At 41.8% G+C, this 16,321-nt stretch overlaps 1 protein-coding gene across 2 annotated transcripts in view; it reads left to right on the top strand.

Moving 5' to 3' along the window:
* Positions 1 to 16,321, top strand: part of LOC120517629 (zinc finger protein 281-like) — an 83,123-nt gene that overhangs the window by 29,627 nt on the left and 37,175 nt on the right. The window contains exon 3 of one of the 2 annotated variants that reach the window (XM_039740048.1): positions 3,284 to 3,517. The exons of the other annotated variant lie outside the window; for it this stretch is intronic. Coding sequence (XP_039595982.1) covers positions 3,284 to 3,517 — 234 coding nt within the window. The remainder of the gene's footprint in view (positions 1 to 3,283; positions 3,518 to 16,321) is intronic. 2 annotated transcript variants of the gene reach the window in all.

Here is a 16,321-nt window from a genome sequence, read left to right as displayed (position 1 = left end):
TGCGTAGGTACGTTTGTGCTGCTGGGTTTGACTGTACTTGTCGTTTTTTAAATATACTCTGAGGTCCATCGTTAACTTTGAAGATAGATAGATACTTTATTAATCCCAAGGGGAAATTCACATTAGCCTAACCCTCCCACTCTCTACTAAGAACACATTTTTTCCCCCCATTATGCCTTGACGTTTCAGAGTTGTAGCCGTGCCGTTCGTTCCTGCTTTGTGAAGCTCATGATGTGCTTTTATTTTTTTTGGTGAAGTTCAGTTCTGTGGTACTTGGTAGCGACTGTCTCTCGCTGTTGGTGACCTTTGTGAACGGGGTAGATGGACACACAAGGAATAGAAAGGAAGTGTTGGGTTTCCAGCAGGGTCGCCCTTTTTAATCCTCCTTCTTCTTCTTTCGGCTGCTCCCATTAGGGGTTGCCACAGCAGATCATCTTCTATCTCTTCCTGTCCTCGTCATCTTGCGCTGTCACTCCCGTCACCTGCACATCCTCTCTCATCACATCCATAAATCTTCTCTTAGGCCTTCCTCTTACCTGACAGCTCTATCCTTAGTACCCTTCTCCCAATATGCCCCTCATCTCTCCTCTGTACATGTCCAAACTAACGCCATCTCGCCTCTCTGACTTTGTCTGCCACACCTTTCCAACCTGAGCTGACCCTCTAATGTCCTCATTTCTAATCCTGTCCATCCTCGTCACACTCAGTGCCAATCTTAGCATCTTTAACTCTGCCACCTCCAGCTCTGTCTCCTGTGCCACCGTCTTCAACCCATATAACACAGCTGGTCTCACTACCGTCCTGTAGACCTTCCCTGTCACTCTTGCTGACACCCGTCTGTCACAAATCACTCCTGACACTCTTCTCTACCCTGCCTGCACTCTCTTCTTCACTTCTCTTCCACACTCCCCATTACTCTGTGCTGTTGATCCCAAGTATTTAATCTCCTTCACCTTCACCAACTCTACTCCTCTCATCCTCACCATTCCTCTGACCTTCCTCTCATTCACACACTTGTATTCTGTCCTGGTGGTCCTACTGACCTTCATTCCTCTCATATCTCCACCTCTCCAGGGTCTCCTCAACCTGCTCCCTACTCTCGCTACAGATCACAATGTCATCAGCAAACATCACAGTCCACGGGGACTCCTGCCTAATCTCTTCTGTCAACCTGTCCACCACCATTGCAAATAAGAAACGGCTCAAGAAAGGGTCGCCCTTTTTAAAGAAAACGGGCGTTTGATGGCGCAAAACGTAGATAAGCAGAAGTCTTTGTGACTTTCTGTTAACGTTAGCAGCTCGATGGGGCAGGTCTCCATCCTGCTTGCATGTTGGGTCCAGATTAAGACGCCACAAGAGGGTGTCCTGCTTTTTATAGGGCTACAGCCGGGAGGGGCGGGGTCATTTGCTCCTACTGGCCATCTTCTCGCCACTTTGGGTGAATAAAGAGACAACACTGTTAGCAACAGTGCCAACCATCACACCAGGGTGGTATCGCTTACCTCCAATAAACCCGGAAGGCGTTCCTGTGACATGCCTGAATGACGTCTTCTACCCTTCAGTACCATTTGGGTTCAGCGTTCAGTGTAGTTTGCTCATGTTTGGCACATGTTGCTGAGACTATTACCTCGAAAGTTTTGATAGTTTTGTGGATTTTGTGACCGATGATTCTGCCATTGGATCACCAACTACATTTACATGGCCCAAAGTGACCAGTAATTCTGCTCTTGGGTCACATTCTACATTATATGGCCAAACGCTTATGGACGTAGGCCCATCATACCTATTCTGAGCTTGCTGGAAATCCCATTCTAAAGCCATGGGCAGTAATATGGAGTTGGTCCCCCGTATCACAGCCTCCACTCTTTCTAGGAGAGCTTTCCACAAGATTTTGGAGTGTGTCTGTGGGTACCTGTACCCATTGAGCTGGAAGTGCCTTTGTGAGCCTGGTCTTCTGGCCCACTCTCTGTAGCTGATCTCACAATCAGCATCCCGGGTGATCCTTAAAGTGGCTCAGTAAGTCAAGGCTCTGTGTAGGCCACTCAAGTTCCTCCGCACCAGACTCGCCCAATCATGTCTCTACCTGCACATAGTGGCACAGTCATTCTGGAACAGATAAAGGTTCCCCTCTAAAAGTGTTCCCACAATGTTGGAAGGTCCAAATTGTGTAAAATGTTGTATATGCTGTAACCCAAACCCTCCCACTAGACTTTACAGTGGGCGCAATGAAGTCTAGAAGGTGGTGTTCTCCTGGTACCCACCAAACCTAGCTTTGTCCATCAAACTGCCGGGTATTGTGATTCATCACTCCAAGGACCACGTTTCCACTGCTTCAGAGTCCAGTGATGTGTGGATGACGCTTGGCGATGCCCCCAGTGATCTCAGGCTTGGCCATGCCAGCCCCACTTCGTGAAGCTCCTGATGCTCAGTTCTTGTGCTGATGTTGCTTCCAGAGGAAGTTTGGAACTCTGTTGTGAGTGATGCCACAAGGGAAGAGGCCATTTTTACACGTTTTCAGCACTCGTCTGCCCCACTCGGTGAGCTTGTGTGATCTCCTAGTTCATAGCCGAGTTCCAGTTTAAAATGACAACACTTATACAGTTGGCCAAGGTGGATCTAGCAAAACCGAAATTTCACTAAGTGACTTAGGCAGAGGTGGCATCCTGATGACAGTGCCACGTTTAAGGCCCAATCTACCACCTGTGGAGACTGCAAAGCTCTCTGCTTGGTTTTCATAGTGAAGCCCCTGAACTCGACCATCTGGAGGGGCGTTCTCGTGCTTTTGGCCATACAGTCTATGTGGCCTGCTTGGATTAGCCTTGGTCATGTTGTGGTTTTGTGAATTGACGTATTAAAGTCTTGCATCGTCAGACCTCTTAATGCCAAAATAGACTGGCAACTGCCGCTTGGCCTCCTTTGCTGCCCCGTTTTGGAATGGAAATGTAGATACGGGGAGAAGTATTTGATCCCCTGCTGAATTTGTAAGTTTGCTCACTCACAAAGAAATGAACAGTCTCTGATTTGTATGGTAGTTTCATTTTAATGGAGAAATACAGAAAATCAATCAAAAATCCAGATTTCATCAAAGTTAGAAATTGATTTGCATGTCCTTGAGTGAAATAAGGATTTGATCCCTTACAACCCAGCCAGAGTTCTGACTCCCACAGATTGGCACAGAGATTACAATCAATCAGTCAATCACAGATACTCCTGATCTTAACTTATGTGTATGAAGCCCACCTATCCACAGAATCCATTTCTTCCATTCCATCCTCTCCACCAGCACGGGCAACACCAGAGAGCTGTCGGAGGACGTCCAGGACAAGACTGGAATGGGCTACAAGACCATCAGCAGGAAGCTTGGAGAGAAGGTGACAACTGTTGGCGCGATTCTTCGGAAATGGGAGATAAATCTAAAATGACGGTCAATCGTCCTCGGTCTGGTCTGGAGCTCCATGCAAAATACGGGCATCTATTGAAAAACGACTCTGCCATTCTGAGCAGGACTGTGGAGTCGGTAGGTAAATCCTTCGACTCCGACTTCTCTGTATTTAATATGCTAATGTATTTTCCATGTTGATTGAAGGAAGGCAACATACACGTCGTCATTTAACCACAGAACTGCTGGCTAGGAAGCGGAGACTCTACCGTATTGGCCAGTTTGAAACCCTGAACACCCATCAGGCCATAGCACACACCTCCACCGCCATCATTACACTTGTCTACACTCACATGAACTTGTTAAACACGTTAGATCTGAAATCAAATGAAAACACTTTTTGTAATGTACCATAATCCAGATTATGATATGTGAAAGTTAGGTTGTATATTCACACTTAGTAGTACTAATACATTTAATAATACATTTTATTTGTATAGCGCCTTTCCCATGCTGAAGGAACTTACAGAATATAAGAGAGAATGGCAGGGTATCCAGTATATAGCATTGTACAAACCAGATAAATAAATAAAGAAGATTAAGACAATAAATTCAGAGTAAAAGCCTAACTGATAACATAATTGATGGTTCAGCACACACACATAGAGGAGACATGAGCGTCTTGACATGGAGGGTAAACTGAGACAAGAGAGTCTGTGCAGGAGCGGCAGGTCTGAGGAGATCACCGCCAAGATGGACTGAGCAGGAGCTCATTTTATGAAGTCGCACTTTAGTCCCAGTTTGCAGGAGTTCAGTTTTGTTGCAGTTTCATTTTAACGAGTTCTGCTCCATCCAGGTTTTAATGTCACCGAGGCAGGCTGTGCGCTGAGAGAGCTCTGATGAAGTTTCACTTTTAACACTGAAGTAGAGTTGAGTGTCGTCTGCATGAAAATGATAACCCGGTCCATAGCTACGAATAAAATGGCCGAGGAGAAGCACATAAATACAGAAGAGCAGAGGGCCGAGGACAGAGCCCTGAGGAGCACAACTATGCACGGGGCTTTATTCTTACATCAGAGAAGTGCCTAATTATGACTATTGTTTGTATAATGGGACATTAATTAGTTGCCATATTTTTTTTCATTACAATTTAAATTTATTGGGAGTCGGAGTCGATACATTTTTGCCGACTCTGACCCCGACTCCAGGTACCCAAAATTGTCTTTAACTGCGACTCCACAGCCCTGGTTCTGAGGGCCAGATACCTGCGTGGTGCTATATGACACATTAGTCTTCCATGTAAATCGAGGATAATGACCGTCTGAAATGTGGGTGAAAACTTGAATGTTGCGTCACAGAACAGAATATTTTACTTTTGGTTCATTGTTTTTTTTCTTGCTAGCCATATTTTGGATAATGTTTGGTTTCCCCCCCACAAAAATTGTTTCCGTGTGTAGAACCACAGCCATCAGAGTATATTAGAAAAATTAGTGTGTCACCACGCTGAAGTTCAAGTGACGACTGCGATATTCAGTTGGGACGCAGATGAATTATCGAGCAGCTGGCAAACACAATTTTCCGTCTACTAAGATGTCATCTTTTTTTTTTTTTTTTTTTTTTTTTTACAAGTAAACGTTTTTACTTTCTTGTTTACAAAGTATTTGGCCAAAAATTGGACCTCAAGATTTTGATGAGTCTCGATGTTTTAGACCTCCCAGAGTCTTCATTTACTGTCTCGTAGGAAAAGTATTGTAATCGTCCAAAAATGTGATTTCGATATTTTGATGATTCTCGATGTTATATACCTCCCTGAGTCCAAAAATACCATTTTTGGAATTATGTCTCTGTGTGTTTGTGTGTGTGTGTGTGTGTGTATGTGAACACGATAACCTGAATATGCCTTCACTTAGGTCAACCAAATTTTGCATACCAGTATAGGTACAGAATGTAGATTTCTATCAAATTTTAGGCTATTTCCGCTAACCAGAAATGATACTTTACCTTTTATTCCTGCAGCTGCAGAGTCCGATTTATTCAACTTTACTTTTATAATAATTGTTCAATATAATAATTTGATTTGATTTGTTGTTGATGGTTCATTTAATCATTGTCTTGTGGTTTACTCCTCAAATATCCATCTGCATATTGGAATGTACGAGAAAGTCTTGGGGTGACCACAACTTTTTTTTTTTTTTGTTGATTTATTTATTTTAAATTGTGAATTTTGTTGAATTTCAAAATGCACTTCATTTGTATATTAAAATAAAACCTTGGGTTTTACTTTGGCATCACAAACAGATTGACCAGTTTTCACTGTGGCAGTGAATGTGTTAATCCAGTGTATAAAGCCACGAGAGGGCGGCCCCAAACCAGCTTCGACCCGCCCATCTGGCTGAACCACACAGCACTCTGGGTAATATTCTTCAAGGGGTCAGCTCACCACTTATTATACGCAGTTGACATACAAGTCCGAACACACAGAATTCACTTTACGCTGACAAATAGCCTCGTCTCCTGTTTTATTTTTCCACATGCTGATATGCACACTTTGTGTGTTTCATTTAAATGCATTTGCACTCAATTTTAGCATAATGGTCTTTTTTTTTTTTTTAACCCCTACCACCAGAAGGATTTCTATTGGTTTACTAGATTTACCCATTAATCACGCACTCCTATTGAATGTTTGATTTTTAAGTATTTTACAACAGTCACAGATTACTGTATATACTCGTGGATACTTTGGGACGTGATTTTACTGTATAATTTCTAGCATTTTATAATGTTGGTTGTATAAGTCAAATGTGGAAAACTCACGCTACAGGGAGTGCAGAATTATTAGGCAAGTTGTATTTTTGAGGATTAATTTTAATATGGAACAAACACAGTGCTATCCGTCAATCCAAAATGTTAATAAACCTGAAACCTGAATGTTTCACAACGGAAATGTGAGTGTGAACATCATCAGGGGAATACATATGTGCGCACAATTATTAGGCAACTATTAGTGTGCAGATTTATTATGTAACTAAAGGTAAAATGAAAATGTTCCCATCTCACTTGTTTGTTTTCATCTGTTATAGTGAGAATAATAAACAAACACCTCAAAATTTACAAATAAACATCTCTGACATTTCAAAAAAAATCAATCAATCAATGACCAATATAGCCACCCTTCTTTCCAATAACAGTCATAAGCCTTTCCATTCATGGAGTCTGTCAGTTTCTTGATCTGTTGACGATCAGCTTTTTGTGGAGCAGTGACTACAGCCTCCCAGACACTCTTCAGAGAGGTGTATTGTTTTTCTCCCCCGTAAATCTAGCGTTTAAGAAGTGCCCACAAGTTCTCGATAGGGTTTAGGTCAGATGAGGAAGGGGCCATGTCATTATTCCTTCATCTTTAAGGCCTTTACTGGCTGGCCACGCAGTGGAGAACTTCGATGCAAGTGATGGAGCATTGGCCTGCATAAAAATCCTGGTCTTCTTCCTGTATCACTGTTTGAAGAAAGTGTCTTCGAAAAACTGGCAGTAGGTTTGGGAGTTGATTTTGAGTTCATCTTCAATGCAAAAGGTCCAACTAGCTCATCTTTAAAAATACCAGCTCATACCAGTACCCCACCTCCACGTTGGAGTGGAGCTCTGTGCCCATTACTGATCCACAGGTCCATCCATCTGGTCCATCAAGAGTCACTCTCATCTCATCGGTCCATAAAACCTTTGAAAAAATCTGTCTTCAGATATTTCTTGGCCCAGTTTTGACGTTTCAACTTATGTTTCTTGTTCAGTGGTGGTTGGGTTTCAGCCCTCCTTACCTTGGCCATGTCTTTGAGCACTGAACACCTTGTACTTCTGGGCACTCCAGGTAGGTTGCAGCTCTGGAATATGAAAGTACTGGAGGATAATGGGTTCCTGGTAGCTTCACGCTTGATTCTTCTCAAATCTTTGGCAGCTAATTTGCGTCTTTTGTTCTCAACACGTTTCTTGCGACCCTGTTGACTATTTGCAACAAAATGTTTGATGGTTCTGTGATCACATACCAATATCTTAGCAATTCCAAAAGTGCTGCATCCCTCTGAAAGACTTTTTACAATTTTTGACTTTTCAGAGTCAGTTAAATCTCTTTTTTGGCCCATTTTACCTGAGGAAAACTAGCTGCCTAATAATTCTGCACACCTTGATATAGGGTGTTGATCTCCTTAGGCCACACCCTCCCTCATTACACAAATACACATCACCTGACGTGCTGAAATCCAATAAGCATTCAAGTTAATACAGCTTGGAGTTGGAATATACGCATTACAAATGATGATATGGTCAAAATACTCACTTGCCTAATAATTGTGCACACAGTGTATTTGTCCAAGAGATTACGATATGCTAATGCCCACCTGAGGGAGTAGCCATGGAGCACACAGCCTTTGTTTTCTATGTGTTGTGCCCCCACATTAATACCCACACTATTCCGAAGCGACGTTTGACCTGTTTTGTGTTTTTTGTGTCTCACACCCTCGTACACCTTTATCGTCAGAGCATCCCTTATCTGTGGTGAAGCGTTCGATCAGAAGAAAATACAAAGTTGGTGTTAAATTAAACGTCGTAATTAGTAACTGAGCTGCTGCAACAAAATTCGATGTTTCTGAGAAACTGATGAGCGAGATTGGAGGAGGTAAGATGATGTACAAAAAATAATAAATAAAAAAAACTGATGTGTTGTATTTTTGAATGGACGTATAAGTCTGGGTCTGATTTTGTGTTCGGTTTTTCAGGTTTCAAGACCCGGCTTATACTTGTGTATATATGGTAATTCGTACCTTGAGATACGAGTTTAATTTGTTCTGTGACCGAGCTCGTAAGTCAAAATGCTCGTATCTCGGATCAGTTGTCCCCATTGAAATTAATTGAAATGAGATGAACTCGTGCCAGCCCCCTAAAAACCACCTCCATTTTTTGTTAAATGTTTTCAACATAAGAAACAATAAACAAATATTGTAAACAAACAAAATAAAACCTAATACAGTACATAAAAGAGAATCTAAAGAAATAAACAGATGTTGCCGGAGCTGATTAGCGTATATTAATTTTTTTTCCTTCACTTGACTCTTGCTTAACTTAATTTTCTTCTTCACTAGTTTGCGTCTTTTTTGCCACACTTTCATTCGCAGGGCGTTTCGATAGAAACCTGTCCAAGGAGCTTTGTTTCTTCTTCCTCTTTAGAATGTGTCGCTAGATTGCGCTGCCGCACGACCAGTTGTAACTTTTTCAGGGTGTTTCTTTTTTCAATAAAGTCCAAAACTTTTTCCCACATTGGCAACACTTCCTTTATCTCACTTGAAGAGAGAACCTCCTCCGCAATTCCGATCTCCTACAGAACCTCTGTATGTTGCAGCGTCTGTAGTTCCGTCAACTCCTCCGTCGTCAGTTCCTCGCAATGTGCGGCGACAAGCTCTTTGATGGCTCGTATTTCGCATTTTGCCTTGTAAGTCAAGGCAAAAAATCGGCCCAGTGACGGTTTGTATCTTAAAAAAACTCGTACGTTAGGACACTCGTATCTCAAGGTACGACTGTATATTCAAATAAAACCCAGGGTTTTACTTTGACATTACTAGCATAAAGTTGCGAGAGGGCGGCCCCAAACCAGCTTCGACCTGCCCATCTGGCTGAACCGCACAGCACTCTGGGAGATGTACTTCATTAGGGTCAGCTCACTTATTACAAGCAGTTTATATAAAAGTCTGATCACAAAGAATTAACTTTTACGCTGACCAATAGCCACATCTCCTGTTTTAGTCTTCTACACTCTGATTGGCACACTTTGTGATCAGTGCAAACTCATTTAAATTAAAAACACATTTTTAGCATATTGGAATTATTTTTTTTTTTTTATCCGTACAATATAATGCAGTCAGTCAATATCCACCCCGCTACATCCTAACACAGGGTCACGGGGGGTCTGGCGGAGCCAATCCCAGCCAACACAGGGCGCAAGGCAGCAAACAAACCCTGGGCAGGGCGCCAGCCCACCGCAGGGCACACCCACCCACCCACACACACAGTAGGGACAATTAAGACTCGCCAATGCACCTAACCTGCATGTCTTTGGACTGTGGGAGGAAACCGGAGCACCCGGAGGAAACCCACGCAGACACCCCGGTTAGCAAACCCAGGTCTCCTTCCTGCAAGGCAGCAGCGCTACCACAGTGCAACCGTGCCGCCCCAATGTAATACAGTACAATACAATTTATTTTTGTATGGCCCAGAATCACACAAGAAGTGGCACAATGGGCTCTGCCTCTTGACAGTCCCCAGCCTTGAATCTCTAAGAAGACGAGGAAAAACTAACAAAAAAAATAAAAAAAATGGAAGAAACCTTGGGAAAGGAGGTTCAGAGAGAGATCCGTACCACCAGAAGGATTTCCATGGACTTGCTAGATCTACCCATTTATCACGCACTCCTATTGAATGTTGTTTGATTTTCAAGTATTTTATAATGGCTACAGATTAAATCACTATTGGGGGCCAACAACCACCCTGGGATGCACCTGTTTGTGATTTCCTCTTTGTCTTCATTACCTCCATTTGTGCACATTGAAAATTCTAAATTTACCACATTGTGAAATACAGAAGGTCCATCAGGTGCTCCTGTCACTTGTTGGGTCGCAGGTGACGTGTCGGCTCCTCTTGACGAAGTGGGGGACGGTTCAGCTGAACTCTGACGTGCCCGTTCTCCATTTTATAAAAGCCAAAGGCCGCTGGTGGCGGTGGTGGTTGTTGTTGGATGATTGTTGTCCCCTTCAGACAGACCAGGGGGTCTCAGACCCCCATGTGCCTGCAGGTTTTTGTTCCAACCTGCTTCTGTTTTTAATTGGACTTTTGGGCTAATTAACTGATGTGTTATTTCCCAAGTTCTGTGTTTTGGGAACAGAGTAGAAATTAGAAAACTAAGTTTGGTAAATATATATATATATATATATATATATATATAAAAATATATATATATATATATATATATATATAAAATATATATATATATATATATATATATATAGAAATATATATATATATATATATATATATAGAAATATATATATATATATATATATATATATATATATATATATATATAAAAATATATATATATATATATATATATATAAAATATATATATATATATATATATACACACACACAGTAATCCCTCCTCGATCGCGTGATAGGTGAACATCCGCGAAGTAGAAACCATATTTTTCTATGGTTATTTTTATATATTTTAAGCCCTTAGAAACTCTCCCACACTGTTTATAAATATTCCCCGCACAGTTATACAGCATAATCCCTTTGTATTCTCTTAGTTATTAGGTAAAATTCATTGAAATTATGTATGTAAACACACTGTTTATATACAGTAAAGCCTAAATATTATTTTAAAGATATCGAGCGTCTCCGATATCACATGTTACAGCCATTACGATAGACAGGCCACCAGCAATAAATACGCATAATGCAAGAAAAATAGTATACAGTAAATGTGTGTACAGTGACACTAAACGTACGTACATGTACTAAGTACTGTATGTAGAAAATTAATTCTGGTTACTCACCAACAATGACACGACGACTTGTCCGATAACAATGAGTTTAATTTTACTGCACAACAAAGGAGAGCGTTACAGTTCTTCCAAAGGAGCCACTTCAGGCGATTGTGTAGCCCCGCCGTTGTTGTTCTTCAATCCAAATCCCTAAAGCAGATTCCATCCAGACTACTGCCTTATTACATCCACTTACAACTCGTTTTGCACCCTGGTTAAAAGGACACTGCGGCCGTAGATCTTATATTCCTTTCCTACTTTTTAAATAAAAAGAAACGTAGCCTTCAACAAATCCAAAACGTTTATCTTTTCGGCAATCGTTAACATCTTCCGTTTGCGCTTGGGCACGGCCCCTGAAGCAGTAGCAGATCATTTTGGAGCCATAATGAAGGGCTTGACTACACACAAAGATAAACACAAAGGAGCACAACTCTTTACACAGCGAAACACGTTGATGCTGAATGAGCGAGACAAGACTTCCTGGTTAACACCGCATTCAGCACGCAGGAACTTAACTGCATGCTCTGATTGGTTAGCTTCTCAGTCATCCGCCAATAGCGTCCCTTGTATGAAATGAACTGGGCAAACCAACTGAGGAAGCATGTACAGGAAGTAAAAAGAAACATTGTCCACAGAACCCACGAAGCAGTTATATATTTAGTTATGCTTTCATATAAAATCCGCGATAGAGTGAAGCCGCGAAAGTCGAAGCGCAATATAGCGAGGATATATATATATATATATTAAAATGTACTAAGCAATTATATGGGAATAATGTGTTTTCTTTTTAGCAATATTTTTCATCTTGATTTTCATTCGACTTTTCGTTTAATTAATCCGTTATTTACTAATTAGTGGGTCTGACGCTAAAGTGGCCTTTCATTATTCCGTTGTTTTTTGCCCAGGTGTCTGCTCTGCTCATTTTTAATTATCATTATTAAGATACAATGAAGGGAGCAAAACTCACAGAGAAAGGGCAAAACACAGTAAAACCTTGGACTGCGAGGAACTCAGTCTTCAAGTGTTTTGCGAGGTGTGCAAAAATTTGTGATAAATTTTAACTTGATAAACAAGCGAGGTCTTGCAATACGAGTAGTATGTTTTGTGAACACGGTGAGTGTGACCCCACGGTGGCGTAGCCGCTTCCCACGAAACCCCCTCTTAAAACAGTGAACAATGGGACACAAGCGCAGCTTTTCATCTCCTCTTTGCGGGATCAGCTGCCAGCCTACTGCTTGCTGCCGTGCCGCATGATCTCCATCTTCTTGGTACTCAAATGTGGCACTCGGTGCCACGGCCCACCTGCCAAGTTGTTTTGCCTGCCTAAGGTAAAGTCATCCCTGATGGAGGATCTCAGGAATCGTGGGAAAGAGGGGTCCTGTCATCGGATTGGCTGGCCCAGCTCTGTTCCAGCCGTGGAATGGCCAAATGGGGGAGGCAGCTTGATGGATGAGGTCTCCAGGATTCAACAAATCCAAATCATATTGTATGATATCATCTGCTACATACTTCTAAAATTTGTATTTGTATACTGTATTGAGGATTTGTTCTGTTCTGTGTATTGTTGTATTGACCCCCCTTCTCTTTGACACCCAACCTACCTGGAATGGGGTCTCTTTTTGAACTGCCTTTCCCGAGGTTATTTCCATTTTTTACCTACAAGGTTTTTTTTTTGGGGAGTTTTTCCTCGTCGTCTTAGAGAGTCAAGGCTGGGGGTCTGTCGAGAGGCAGGGCCTGGTAAAGCCCATTGCGGCACTCCTTGTGTGATTTTGGGCTATACAGAAATGAATTGTATTGTATCTCAAACATTATAAAGACCGCACCACAGCTGTCCTCGTGTCTCACTGCCTTGTCTCTCTTCCCCCAGTCATCCTCCCGAGCCACCGCCGTGCCCCTTTGAGGAGGAGGATTCGGTGTTCTTTTGATCGAGAGGTGGAGCTGTGGCGACCGGTTTTGACAGTGTGCTTGGATCGCTCCTGAAACAGACTTGTGTTTGTTCCTCCAATCGTTACAGCATACGCATTGTCTGCCAAGCGTCACGTGTATCACAGCTGAGCCAATGATGCTTCTCCCGCTGTGGGATTGTGGGTAATCATCTCCTATTCTCAGATTCCATTGGCCTGCCTCACTCGTATATTCAACATCTCTACGAGCGTACACTGTATACTAAAGCATTGTTACCACGTGCGTGTGTGTGTAAAGATTCTTTTCAAAGGTAAAGTGCGGGTTCATTTGTTTTACGTATGTTTACTTTATATTTTTTAATAGCCATCCCCTGCAGCTTCGCCGGCGTATTAGTGAAACAGGACAGTGAGGAGGGCCCGGCCCAAATATCTACTCCTGACGTCACTCTTCCCCCTCCTCTCGGCCTGTAGCCTCTGTCTTGGATTAGCGTTAATATCTCGCTCTGATTCTTAACACAATGAGAGAAATTGTAAAATCAACTGGAATGTTCAAGCAAATTCTGGAGGAAAAAAAAGATCTAAATACGTTAAGTAGTCCTCTCGTTCGCTCACTAAGCCAACACTAGGATACACCCCGAGGGTGGAGCGTGAGTGAGGAGGCTCTGCCTGCTGCGTCTCTCGGATTCGCACAAATAAATCAGTACTGCAAACGGAGCCTGCTACTCAGAGCGATGAATTGATGCACTTTTATTATTTTAGGATTTTATATATACAGAGTAGATATGTGTGTGTGTGTGTAGAGCCTTTGACGTGCATCTATAAACGCCATAGTTTGTTTCAGGGTCTGCTGTTTCTACTGCGTTGTATAAATGTGTGGTGCACCACCTGTTAGAATGATAAACACAATGCATTTGTATCCTTTATATTCCATTTGCTATTGTAATAATAAAAGCATTGTTATTGTTTGTGATGTGCCATCTGTTGAAATGAAAAATGCAACACATTTTATCACTACAGATGTTTGTGATGTGCCACAATGCACACCTCTGTGTGGTGGAGGTCTGCTGTTTCTGCTCATTTCTCCTGGTGACGTTTTGCATGTCTGCGTAAAACAACAAGTCTGTTTTCCTGAGCTCTTTCCATAGGATTCTGTAAGCCCGGAATTTTCTCTTTGCACAGTGCGGTAGGCTCTATACACGTGAGATGCAAGAGCCAGCGAGCGTTCAGATGGCAGAACGATTCATAGAATGTGTTTGTACAGCAGCTGTCCTACTCTCTTTGTCTTTTATTTCAGGCCCCGGGCGTGTTGTTAAATCTCGTCTTGCGGGATGCAAGTTCTTAATATTTTTGTTTATAATTTTAAAAAAATCTAACAAAATCATATATTAAAGTTCGATAAATTCCAAAAAGAATGATACCAAACACATGTATATACCTGTATGTGTAGGTTTTAAAATAAACCAGAGTTTAAGTGTGACAAAAACCAGGACATAAAAACGTGACAAAATTGTTGCACTTTTTAGGCTTAGGATTTTATACAGTATATAGAGAGTAGAGGGACATGAATTCTTGATTTTTTTTTTTTTAGTTTATAATATCAAAACGTAAAATGAATCCGAAAATCTAACAATATCACATTAAAGGTTGATAAATTCTAAAATGAATGATAACAAACATATACAGTTGACCCTTGACATACGACTGGCCTGACATGCGAACAACTTGATTTACGACCAACATCTTGCGTTACGACCCGAATGCGGTCACGTGTATCCGCTTGTGCGATTGTAAACAAACAGCCGAGAGCGTTCGTAAGCGTCAGTCGGAGCCCAGATACGTGAGTTTGTGGACAGTGCAGGGATTTATCTATATATATAATTCACTAAGACCATGGCAAGCAAGACGCATAATTGCTAAGGAAGGAAGAGAAGGTAAAGAAAGCGATTGTTAAGGGATGTTAGCTAGCGGGCTGGCGCGGCACATGATGATGTCATCAGGCTGAGTCAGCACCGGCTTGCTTTGGAGTGTATTATTACAGCAGCGCACAACACGACCAGCTTTGAACTGAGTGCTCGACTACTGTCATTATGAACTTGAGAAACGGCGATCACAATCGAAACAAAGAAGGAAATTGTGCGGAAATATGAGAGTGGCGTTCGTGTGACCGATCTCGCTAATATGTACAGCACGTCGAAATCCACCATCTCGACAATTTTACAAAGAAAAGATTTGCATAAGGAGGCTCCTTCTAAACAATAACCACCGTCCGTTTCATCCTCCTCCTCCTCCCTTCCTGCAGGCCAAAGATGTCAAATTAAATGGTGAGTACAGAGTATGAAATTGCTGTTTCTGGTAGGCTATGCACTTTTTAGAACTTTTTTAGTTAGTACATTAGAAAAATTATTGGTGTTTTGGTAAATTATGAGCATTCTACAACCCTTTTTTAGTATGAGTAGGTTAAGCAAGTGTTGCTGTGGGAGGTTCGGAGAGCATTATGGGTATTTCCATTATTTCTTATGGGAAAAATAGTCTTGAGTTACAACGAGCCCTCGAGAACAAATTGAGCTCATAAGCAAGAGTCAACTGTATATGTAGGTTTTAAAATAACCCTGATTTAAAGTGCGACTAAGAATGTTTCATAAAAAGTCACATAAAACCGTTGCTCTTTTAGGCTTAAGATTTTATTTATATATATATACATATACATACACACATCAAGAAACACTTTCTAATGTGAAACTTGTCACCATCTTGACACACTGCACTAATTCCCTTCATCATATGAAACACTTCAATCATGTTTCTTCTTCATCTCCTTTTTCTTAAACTGTAAAGGCTCATGCTCTTTTAATCTCTCCTCATCACTCATCTCTTGTAGTCCTGAATTAGCCCAGTCGCTCTTCTCTGGACCTTCTCTTGTGCTGCTATGTCTTTATGGAGACCCAAACTGCACACAGGACTCCAGATGAGGCCTCTCCAGTGAGTTATAAAGCCTGAGCAGAACCTCCTGTGACTTGTACTCCACACGTCAAGGCGCTATATAACCTGACATTCTGCAAGTCTTCTTAATGGCTTGTCTGGAAGTCGATAGCTTAGAGTCCACTGCGACTCCTAAATTCTTCACATAAGATGTACTCTCAATTTTTCAGACCCCCATCGTGTATTCAAACCTCACATTTTTATTTCATACGTGTAATTCTTTACACGTACTGACATTAAGTTTCATCTGCCACAAATCTGCCCAAACTCCTCTGCTGTCCAAGTCCTGGAATCACCCCAGTCGCTCTTCTTTGGACCTTTTCTTGTGCTGCTATGTCCTTTTTGTAGCCTGGAGACCAAAACTACACACACACAACTCCAGATGAGGCCTCTCCAGTGTGTTATAAAGTTTGAGCAGAACCTCCTTGGCCTTGTACTCCACACGTCAAGGCGCTGTATAACCTGACATTCTGTGA

Source organism: Polypterus senegalus, chromosome 17 (genome assembly GCF_016835505.1).
Source record: "Polypterus senegalus isolate Bchr_013 chromosome 17, ASM1683550v1, whole genome shotgun sequence".
NCBI classification, from domain to species: domain Eukaryota; kingdom Metazoa; phylum Chordata; class Cladistia; order Polypteriformes; family Polypteridae; genus Polypterus; species Polypterus senegalus.
This window is presented reverse-complemented; position numbering and strand designations above follow the sequence as displayed.